A 10,557-nucleotide genomic window follows, 5' to 3' on the forward strand; every position below is an offset into this window, starting at 1 on the left:
ATATTATAATATTCATTTATATACATTTTCTAAAAATAGTATTTGTATATTTACAAGTTACAACTGTATTTAACCCCAGATATAGAAAGCTAGCTACAACTGTATCCCAATTTTGTTATTGTCGTTTTAAAAATGATAATTGTATTTTCTCGGGATGTTTTGTCAATCGAATAATCTATCTATCTACATTATGTAGTGTAACAGTAAACACCTAGGGTGAAAATTATCTTTCTACTCTGTATCGGTTTGATGAAGTAAATTCTTAGTTTCCTTAAGTCTTATATGTTAATTTCTTGAATTCGACCAAAAAAATAAAAAAAGATTAGGTAAATGACTGACTTTTTATCAAAAAGGTTTTGCCATTGTCCAACACCTGGCTGCATGATATCTACATTCTACATTATTAATATTTAAGATGAAAAAACATATTGTTCATTTTTTTTTGTGTGAAGTAAACAGAGATTTTGTTTTTACGTGCTTTGGTATATCGTTTTCTAAAGAAACACTTTTCACAATAATGCATATAGTGAAATTACGTAAGTCGGACTGCGTGATTGCTTATGATAAAAGAGAGTATTAGTAATTGATAGTTTTCCTCTAAAAGATAGTACTCGTAGACTACAAATTTAAATAGTACTATAAGTTATTTATTCAAAATTATATTTTTTTAAAAAAGGTAGTAGTATATAGCACATATTAACTCATCTAACAACATTAGTTAAGCTCCATGATCATAATCAGACATAACAGTGACGAGACAACGTATACGAATTTAAGGCAATGTTTTACTATAACTGGATTTTTTGGGGTTGCCTTCTTCTGCAATTAATATATATGTGGAATATTGAATATGGTCTGGTGACACCAATGGCTCCTTTTGCTTCCGTGACGTGTAACCTAATTATCTTTGTGGTTTATAAACTATTCAACCATTGGTTGAATATGACCTTTAGTTAAGGCTTTCATTAAAACTTTATCATTCTCCTCCTCCTCATATTCCTCCTTTGATTAAAACAACTTACCAAAATTGCCATTGTTATTCATTCAACACCTAATAATTACAAATCCTGAAAATATAAAAGAGGTAAGGCACCGAAATAAGCAGAATTTTACAAATATTACATGAATTTTTGTTTTATAAGGTGAATTTTTGTATGATGGTGTAACGGTGCAGCCATGAAGCTCCACGTCATAGAGCTTTGGGCAGTATCTACTGTTGTGTTGCCAGAAACAGAAGCTGCCAACTTCTTATCTTTTTTTTCTTTCTTCAGAGCCAAATTCTTGTCTTGTGAAATATGATACTATTTATGGGGGAATTTTGCAATATTATTTTTTCTCCCTATAAAGTCATGGGTCCATGGACTCATGGGGACATTTACCATATTTCCACTTGTTTTTTGTCAACAAAATTCTATTCAAACTGAATAATTAATTTTCTATAAATATACTTAGTTGTGAATAAAATTATGGTTTATATTATCTTGTTTACTTTTTAAACGAAGCTGATCCGTTGCTGACCTTTTCATAAAATATAAAGACAGGCTTAAGGAGGGAGAAAAAAAAGAATGGCGTTTTACTTTATCTACTTATTAGTATAATTTTAGGTAGACGTTTCTTCTCCTGATTTTCATTTTGCACCTTACAAAACAAAAATAATACAAATAATTGTGTGTGTGTGTTTGTGTATATTATAGGGTCTCGTGCTTCTGCACCACCCTCGATCTAATATTCTTCTTACCCATTCTGTGCTTCTCTCTAAACCCCAAAATAAGTCATTTCCTCTGTTCTCTTCTGGCCATTGTAGCATAAACTAATACAAGTTCTCTCTCAAGTTTTCCAAAGTCTTTAAAGACAGAAGAGATCCATCGGTGCTTTTACAAATCTCTACAACGAGTACGTCCCTTTCTTGTGTTTATGTTGTTGCGTGTGTGTATATATAAAGGCATCAAACTAATAGATCTGCACTGTTTTTGAGTTACTACTCAAAAAAGATTATTCTTTTTTTTTTTGGTAAACTGTATCAGTTTATAGATCATCACACGACTCAACTCTTTTGTAGATGTGTTTTTATTAGTTTGTTAACTTATCTATCACTTGTTTCTTCTGTTTAATCAATCACTCCGTTTCTTTTTTTATTATTTGGCTTTTTTTTCTTATAAGATAACGTGTTTTAGGATTTAAGTGAAAACAGAGCAAAGTTGTCGAAACCGAAGTGATTTATTAGGTCAAGACTTCATAACTTCAGCCTGTCAAAGAATAAGATCCTTGCCTTCTTTTTTGTTTTGCTAATCCTTACTTTACGTTGGTGTGTTTAAAATAAGTTTAGTTTCAAGATCGATCATTATTTGTATATACGCAATTCTGTTATGATCGATATTGATCTTCATATTTTTTGATCATGTTTCTTCTTTTCTTGAAAAAATTCATCAGTTTATATTTCGTCATTGGAACTACACTTTAGTGGTTTACTAATTAGGCGATTCTCATTAAATAAGCAAACGACTGGTCAAGTGAATGTGTTTTTGTCTTGTGTGTTTCAGTAAAAATGGAGATAGAGAATGAAGACAACACAACATTAGGTGATTCTGGAGGAGGAGACTTCGACTGCAATATATGTTTGGATCAGGTACGAGAACCGGTCGTGACTTTATGTGGCCACTTGTTTTGTTGGCCCTGCATTCATAAGTGGACCTATTCCTCCAACAACTCAAGACAACGCATCGATCAGTACGACTGTAAGAGGGAACCACCGAAATGTCCCGTATGCAAATCCGATGTCTCCGAGGCTACACTTGTCCCGATCTACGGCCGAGGACAGAAAACTCCCCAGTCCGGTTCAATGGTACCGAAAAGACCATCCGGTCCGGTTTACAACGTAAGAACAGGGGTTGGTCAACGTTTAGGTGAAGGGGAAAGTCAAGGATACATGTATAGAATGCCTGATCCGGTTATGGGTGTTGTATGCGAAATGGTACACCGGAGGCTATTCGGTGATCCATCTTCGAGCAACGTGGCTCCTTACCGTGACACAAATGTCCGGTCGAGGCGGCGAGCAATGCAGGCGGAGGAGTCACTAAGCAGAGTCTACTTGTTCCTACTTTGCTTCATGTTTATGTGTCTATTTCTATTCTAATTATAAATATACATGTGTATATATAATTAATAGTTATATATATACCAATTGGAATCAGTATGCATATATGTAATAAGAGTGTGTGTATGTATATGTGTAAGAGTGATGATTCCTTAAAATTGTATAATGATCACATTAATAAAGTCAAAATAAAGTAACGACACAAATTGGCTTGCTTCTTCTATGCTCGAATTATTTATATGTGGATATGTGATGATGTGAGAAGATGAGAGCATGGGTGACAAAGGAGGCTTATCTTCAACTCAAGATAGATTTGTGCACCCAAAAGATGATAGTGGCAGTAGAATGCGACACAAATGATGTTGCTCATGGTCGGATTACAATCGTTTAAAACAAAATATTTTTTTTTTATTATAAATAAAAAATAAGGAATGTAATTTATAAAGGGCCCCTAGATTTGACTGATAACGGCGAATTAATACTGTGAGATAGAAGAAGTAGAAACTTTAGTTTTAATTAACTTTTTATGTGTGTTATGGTACGAGTCTTTCTTTATACATTAAAAACGTTGCCAAGAAAATTGGTAAAGTGAGTGGATTGGGATTGGAATTAGCTGGTTTCATTAAAAGCATAGGCTAGACTGAGATGAGTTATGTGGGTCGGGTCTGCACGAGACAATCCCTCATTCACGGGATCCATTTTTTTCTAACTTCAAAAATTGCAATTTATTTGCCTACCCTGATTTAGGTTTTTTAAAATGTTTGAATTTTTCTTGTCAGTGTCTATAGACCAAAATAAAAAAAGAGTGAATTGGGCTTCAAAGTAGTAATCAATCAGATAGTAACAAAGTAAATGTAAATTTACAGAGAACTGTAAAACGTGAGAGACAAAGCCCTTATTTACACAACAGGAAGAGGAAATGAGTTGTTTCCTACATTACAGCTCTACTCGGTAGAAACGAACCAGTTTCATCATCTGTACCCTCTCCTCCTGCATATCATCCACATTTTTACGTTTTCATTTACCACCATGTTATTATTATAAGACGATCAAAATGGTCCAAATCGGATTTGTGGTGCTATAATATTTACCTGAACCGGAACCTGACCAGACTCATCAGGCTGCTGCGGGAAATGAAATCCTGTTGAGCAATTCTCCAACCTCTCCGGATTTTTCACCCATGCTTTTCTACCTTCGCTCACTTTCACCTGGAACCTCCATGTCTGCCAATTCATATACAAAAATATGTAACGTTAGATTCAAACACGTTAAGAAAACTGCTCTTTTGAGATAGTGAAAGTATCACACATATACCTGAGAAAGCGGAAACGTGTCTCTCTCAATCACACCTCCTTCAATGTTTATGCCGGTGCCTTGACATTCTGGACAGAACACCGAAAATATTTGCCAGCTCACGTCGTTTGCCAACTGATTCCACTTCACACCAGTCTGACCACTATGCTTTGTGCATCTCTTTTTGCCTTTTCCACTCACCATCTTGCTCCCAAGTATTTCACTCTCACAGAAGAGAAACCAATGGACAACACAAGACACGTGAAATAGGTGAAACGCCCCCAGGAGGTTTCTGCTGCCACATACAAGATTTCCTGTCTTCAAGTTAAGTATAGCTGCCGCGTCTTTTCCTGGTAGCATCTTTTGCTTACAGACTTCACATATTCTTTCAGAAAATATCCGCTGTTGCCTCCTCAGCTCTCGTCTTACCGTTCTGTTCTTCACGACTCTCTTGCTCATGAGACTATCATCATAATCAGCAATTAGAGCTCTTGAAGAGTTTGAATTACGACCTGATGAAACCTCCTCAGAAGAGTCATACTGATTACACAGAGAATCACTAGTGTCCTCTGGATCCGAAAAAGACTTCTTTCTCTTCCTGCAACTGTCCTCGCCGTTACATGATTCTGGTGACTGACTAGATGTGAGAAGTCGGCTCGGATCGTCGAGCAAACCCAGCCTACCCAAATTGTAGAAGTAGGAGAATGTAACGATAGCAAAGTCATGATCTGGGACCGTAGCCTTCTCCTCATCAGAAGGACCCTCGTCTCCTAACCACTCGCACCATAGTTTATCAATCCAAGTTGTGCGTCCTTTGGTTTCAAACAACCTGGCAGCTATTCGGCCAAAACCAATGAACTTTGCTTCCACATCAAGAGCTTTCTCCTTAATTAGCACACCAGAAATAATCAGATTATCCGCACAGTGACTAGCTTCATCATCAGAAACCTCAGCAGGCTGGTTATCTCCATTTGATTCAATGACCCTGTTGTTATCATACTCGACAATAGCAAATCTGTCTTCATCTCCGCAATGCTGCAACTGACAGGGAACATCTTCGCCACCAGCGATTGAAGCTTTCTCTTCTTCTGCTCCAGTTGAACTATCAAAGAAAAGGACACCATCGCTGAAAGGCCAAGGATTCGTTCCAAGAAGTGTGATCCTAGCACATGCCAACCTCTCCTTGTGAAGGTTTCCATTCAAGTGTCCAAGCAAGATTGTGTCGCTGTAGCATGGAGCAAGACACAAAGTGCAGAAGAATACGAAACGTTTGCCATCTTCACGTAGCTCAATGTACGTGTGCCCTTGTAACCTCAGATTCTTCAGAGTAGTTCTAGCCAATTGCTCTTTCAAATTGACAGTAGTCTTTTGTAACCCTAATTCTTTCTTATCAGCCATTTCAGAGATCCAGCAAAGACACAAACAACTTCACGATTCAAGAAAAACCTAAAAAAAAAAAAAAAAATCCCCAAATTCCACAATTCTCAAAACCCTAAAGTGTTTGAGAGCTCGAAACAAACCCTAACAAGTCACAATTCCCACTAAACACAAACTTCTAAACCCGTAACGAACAACAAATTATTCACCAGCAAAGATCACTGACCTATAAAAAAAGACGCTACGAGTATCACACAGTTTCGATTGGATCTCGGAATTCAGATGCAAAGAGAAAAAACAAACAAACCAAAGAAGAAGAGCCGAATCAGCACAAATTGTTTCCACATATTCGAGGCATACTCGGCACAGGACTTTTAGAGAATCGTTTCATTCGAACACCGGCGAAAAGGTCAACGCGAGCAATGGAACGATGAAGATGATGGAGAGAAGAACGCGAGTCCATCGCTGCCAACATTTTCATGTATTATTTCACGCGGAACTCGCCAACACAAGAAGAGGAAGAAGAAGAAAAATCTCTCTCAGAGGAATCTGAATTGACCGGAGAACGGAGAAGCAACGACGGAGAATTGAGCTAACAGAAGAAAGAAACAAAAAAATGATTTTAACCGAAATTGAAGAGAGGAGGGGGACTCGTGTGAAAACTAATTCTTGTATTTAATATTATTCACGAAAAGCAGGTGTGCGCCATTTATTGACCGTTGGATTTAACATGGACGGTTGAAATGTAATTTTGAGCTTTTATTATAGGTGTGGGAGATTCGAATTTTCCGAAACAGAGATGCTCTCGTCCCGAGACGAGATTTGGATAAACTTCAACATAGTTTAATTAACAATTAAATGAATAAACTATTTTCCACTTTATATTAAGTTCGACTCCCTAGCGTTTTAATCTTTTCGGCATTCAACCCCTAACTTTAGTTATATTTTACATTTAACCCACATCTTGTATATTAACCCACGCAGCATTGTGTTTTTTTCTTTTTCTAAGGCCTGTTTTTAAATTGGGCCGAAAGTGACTGTTAGGCGGCCCAAACGGAGAAGAGAATTATTAAGGTGAGAGAAGTTTTAAACCGGCTTGTAACGAAGCAGAACGAGACACGGAATCAGAGCATCCTTCTTTCTGATTCTTCCTATATACGAAAAAGATCTATGGCAAGACATTCACTCAATGAAATATTCATTACGAAAAGATAGGACCAATCCTGCTAAGTCGTCACTTGTTTGTCGAGCTGTCTGCAAACAAATGAAAAATAAGGAAACTGTTTTAACAAAACTACTTGTTGATGGTTTGTCATAGATCTGTTACCTCTTTAGCTGCATTACGGTTTGTTACCTCTTGAGTCTTGTCAAATCACTATTTGAAACTAGGTTCTACTACATTTAGTAATTTAGTTTATAATGTTGGATTCAAAGACCGGTTTATATAAATGTTAAATAGTATTAAGTCAAAGTCTGGTGTAAATTGGAAGAATGGTAGAGAGGGTTTGTTTGGTGGGAGCGGGGAAGAATGATCTGATTCTGATGTGAACTCGATAAGATTCGAATGTACAATTAAACCCGCATAATTAATTATTCATTTACTTCATGTGAATCAGTTGTACATTTTGACTTTTAAACACCACTCTTTCACATTCTATAATCGTCTAATAGTACTTAAATCAATACTTAGTACACAATTGACGAACTGATTCTGATTTTTCTGTGTAGTAACTAAATGAGGCAATGATTCGAAAACTCTGAATACAAAAAGACTACACATGGAGAGAAATCTTTGAAGTAAAAACTTTGCAAGCATTATTTGAGTGCATATATACACCAAACAAATCAGTCATGTCTATTTATATATTTTTTGGCACTACGCTTTAAAATACCACCACTGTCCCTATATTACAATCATTTTTATAGAAACCGTAATTGACGCTACACATATCTCCTTTTAAAAGTTTTATTTTTATCCCCATAGCTTAGTAGTCATGTGCATTGTGATAAAACAATCAAATCGTGGATCCACTTTTATAATTATATTCCGGCCTGAATGATAAATAGTTATTATGTAATGCCCCACCAAAGTTAATACTAACAACAATAACAAAAACCTAATTTGTCATTAGTAAGCTAAGGTGGTTGTTCGTTACATCATACAAATTAGCGCGAAAACCGTTAACATTATTATATATATATATATATATATATTACTAGTTTTCCAATATTTATAATGAAATGATTGATACGTTGTGCGCACGAGATTGGCCATCAAGATTTCGTTTGCGTTTATCCATTACTCCATTCAACTACATTCATTCATTCATAGATACATATACTAGTTATTATATAGTATAAACGTTGCTGAACAAAAATATTTGTTATCTTCGTAACCAAATAAACATCAGTAAATGAATGAAACATATCAATAGAAGAATTAAAGATCGAGTCAGTTCTCTTTCTCTTAACGGATTCTTATTCTCTACCACAGAATCATGCGGAAAATTTTTCAACGGTCGAATCTTTTAAATGACGAAAACACCCTTTTAGGTCCCCTCCTGACAATGACACGCTGGATCGTGCGAAATCGACGCCTTAACTGTCGGTGGGGTCCGATTCCTAGTGGTATCTTACCGTAAATTACACCAATGGCTAAGGGACTAAACCGGTACCAAATATAACTTTTACAAAACAAAAAGAGAAACCACAGAAAGCAGTTTGCTTCTACCTTTTTTTTTCTGGGTCTATATAATAACAACAACAACACTGACATATCAATTCTTACATAACTCACACACTCTCTCTCTCTCACACTCACTGTCGGTAAACTAACTTCTTCACCTTTTCCGGCTCCGATTCTGCTCGGGAAAATAACTCCGGCAGAAAATGCAGCTCTCTCCGGTCATGTTAGCTACACTCTGCATTGTTTTCCTGCAGCTTCTTGTTGGCTCGTCCGGTTTGGCTACGACCCATCGCCACGTGTCCAGCTCTCGTTGGCTTCCCGCAGTCGCTACCTGGTACGGAAGCCCCAACGGCGACGGCAGTGACGGTAATTATATAACACATTATTAATTAATTATTACAGTTACACTCTAGATTAGTGATAGACACTATAGGCTAATTAATTATTAATTTAATTATATACGACCGGAATTGCGTATAAAAATGTAGGAGGAGCGTGTGGGTACGGTACGTTGGTGGATGTGAAGCCGTTACATGCGAGGGTTGGAGCGGTGAATCCTATCCTCTTCAAAAACGGTGAAGGCTGCGGCGCTTGTTACAAGGTTCGTTGCTTAGACAAGAGCATTTGTTCCAGGAGAGCCGTTACCGTCATTATCACCGATGAGTGTCCCGGCTGCTCTAAAACCAGCACTCACTTCGACCTCAGTGGTGCCGTCTTCGGCCGCTTGGCTATTGCCGGTGAGTCTGGCCCTCTCCGTAACCGTGGCCTCATCCCCGTCATTTACCGCCGGTACGTATATATATTTATCCTCATTTATTTTTGCTGATAAAGATATATATAGTTCTCAATATTATTTAATGCTTATGCTCAGTCAATAACTAACTCGTGACAGTGCACGAGCAGATTAGAGAAATAGGAATTATTTAGGTAACGGGGCTAAACAGGGTTAAACAATTAGATTTTTTTCACAATTGGGTGTGAATGTATTAAACTAAAGAGGCAACTTTAACGGCGATCTCGTTTTTTATGGTCCCAACCATTTTTGACCATTGACCATTTGATCTGTGTATCTATCTCTTTTTTCTCACTGACAGTATATTTTACTTTACTTCTTTTGCTTAATAAAATAAAGGACGGCATGCAAATACAGAGGGAAGAACATAGCGTTCCATGTGAATGAAGGATCAACTGAATTTTGGCTATCTCTGTTGGTCGAGTTTGAAGACGGAGAAGGCGATATTGGCTCCATGCACATTCGCCAAGTAACCTTTTTTTTTTTTTCTTTCTTCATAACCAAACTGCACTCACTTCTTTAACGTTCCTTTTTTCTTACCACAAAGTACTTCCACTTCAAAAGTCTTGCTTTATTTATAGTACTAAATAAGAAAAAGGATGAAAAGATCTTAGTGGAGTGAGCATAATGATGAATCTTTATTGACCAACTAGCTTGAAAAGGCACACCACACCACTCAAAAGTCTTCTAAAAAGTAACAATAAAACAGACTCAAAGTGTAAAGACTAAAGACTGATGGGTTTTCTCGTGTTCTGAATGTTTGGTGCAGTCAGGAGCTAGGGATTGGTTAGAGATGAAGCACGTATGGGGAGCCAACTGGTGCATCGTTGGAGGACCACTCAAGGGACCATTCTCCATCAAGCTCACCACTTTGTCTGCCGGTAAAACACTCTCAGCCACCGACGTTGTCCCTAGAAATTGGGCTCCCAAAGCAACTTACACTTCCCGCCTCAACTTCTCCCCCGTCCTCTGAACCAACTGATCTTCTATATAGTCAAAGACTATAAGATTCCTACTACTACTTGTGTGATCGTTTTTTTTTGTTCCGAAGAGAGAAACAGAGAGTGACTGCTAGCCGTGGGATGACAAGAAAGAAAGTTCATCCTAATCCAACGGCTCTTGCGTTCTCTCCTCTTCCTTGTATTGTGGATTTGTGTGTTGTTTGCGTGTGATGTGTCGGTGAGAGTGTTAGGAATCAGTGTAGCCATCTCCAAAGGGGAGATTGAGCTAGGAGTAGTATATGGTGGAGTCATGTCTGTTTTTGTTTTTATGTAATTCTTGTCACTATCTCTTTCTATTATGGGACATGACATA

General features: G+C 37.2%; 3 protein-coding genes across 5 annotated transcripts; 2 read left to right on the forward strand and 1 right to left on the reverse strand.

The window, feature by feature from the left end:
- On the forward strand, nucleotides 1,556-3,308 carry LOC104717384 (E3 ubiquitin-protein ligase RMA2-like). 3 transcript variants are annotated; one of them, XM_010434941.2, is made up of 2 exons: nucleotides 1,556-1,893; nucleotides 2,541-3,308. In XM_010434941.2, exon 2 carries the CDS (start codon nucleotides 2,546-2,548, stop codon nucleotides 3,131-3,133), a length of 588 nt encoding a protein of 195 aa, XP_010433243.1. In that variant the 5' UTR covers nucleotides 1,556-1,893; nucleotides 2,541-2,545; the 3' UTR covers nucleotides 3,134-3,308. The 3 variants fall into 3 exon arrangements, with proteins under 3 accessions (XP_010433243.1, XP_010433244.1, XP_019086087.1); XM_010434942.1 differs by lacking the exon at nucleotides 1,556-1,893 and adding an exon at nucleotides 1,904-2,224; XM_019230542.1 differs by lacking the exon at nucleotides 1,556-1,893 and adding an exon at nucleotides 2,212-2,248.
- Nucleotides 3,890-6,423, reverse strand: LOC104717385. The gene is made up of 3 exons (XM_010434943.2): nucleotides 4,409-6,423; nucleotides 4,186-4,317; nucleotides 3,890-4,084 (listed from the first exon to the last, which is right to left on the reverse strand). The coding sequence occupies exons 1-3, from the start codon at nucleotides 5,783-5,785 to the stop codon at nucleotides 4,031-4,033; spliced, it is 1,563 nt and encodes a 520-aa protein (XP_010433245.1). The 5' UTR covers nucleotides 5,786-6,423; the 3' UTR covers nucleotides 3,890-4,030.
- On the forward strand, nucleotides 8,484-10,543 carry LOC104717386 (expansin-B3). The gene is made up of 4 exons (XM_010434944.1): nucleotides 8,484-8,816; nucleotides 8,939-9,239; nucleotides 9,583-9,712; nucleotides 10,013-10,543. Exons 1-4 carry the CDS (start codon nucleotides 8,654-8,656, stop codon nucleotides 10,214-10,216), a joined length of 798 nt encoding a protein of 265 aa, XP_010433246.1. The 5' UTR covers nucleotides 8,484-8,653; the 3' UTR covers nucleotides 10,217-10,543.

This window comes from Camelina sativa, chromosome 10, assembly GCF_000633955.1.
Source record: "Camelina sativa cultivar DH55 chromosome 10, Cs, whole genome shotgun sequence".
NCBI classification, from domain to species: Eukaryota; Viridiplantae; Streptophyta; class Magnoliopsida; order Brassicales; family Brassicaceae; genus Camelina; species Camelina sativa.

What these genes read in the sequence shown, in the direction of transcription:
- LOC104717384 (XM_010434941.2), top strand. Translation starts at nt 2,546, where the DNA reads ATGGAGATAGAGAATGAAGACAACACAACATTAGGTGATTCTGGAGGA.
- LOC104717385 (XM_010434943.2), bottom strand. Translation starts at nt 5,785, where the DNA reads ATGGCTGATAAGAAAGAATTAGGGTTACAAAAGACTACTGTCAATTTG. An exon ending in ACACGTTTCCGCTTTCTCAG is followed by an intron (nt 4,318 to 4,408) that starts GTATATGTGTGA and finishes ATGAATTGGCAG; the next exon opens with ACATGGAGGTTCCAGGTGAA. An exon ending in CTGGTCAGGTTCCGGTTCAG is followed by an intron (nt 4,085 to 4,185) that starts GTAAATATTATA and finishes GATGATATGCAG; the next exon opens with GAGGAGAGGGTACAGATGAT.
- LOC104717386 (XM_010434944.1), top strand. Translation starts at nt 8,654, where the DNA reads ATGCAGCTCTCTCCGGTCATGTTAGCTACACTCTGCATTGTTTTCCTG. An exon ending in CAACGGCGACGGCAGTGACG is followed by an intron (nt 8,817 to 8,938) that starts GTAATTATATAA and finishes ATAAAAATGTAG; the next exon opens with GAGGAGCGTGTGGGTACGGT. An exon ending in ATCCCCGTCATTTACCGCCG is followed by an intron (nt 9,240 to 9,582) that starts GTACGTATATAT and finishes AATAAAATAAAG; the next exon opens with GACGGCATGCAAATACAGAG.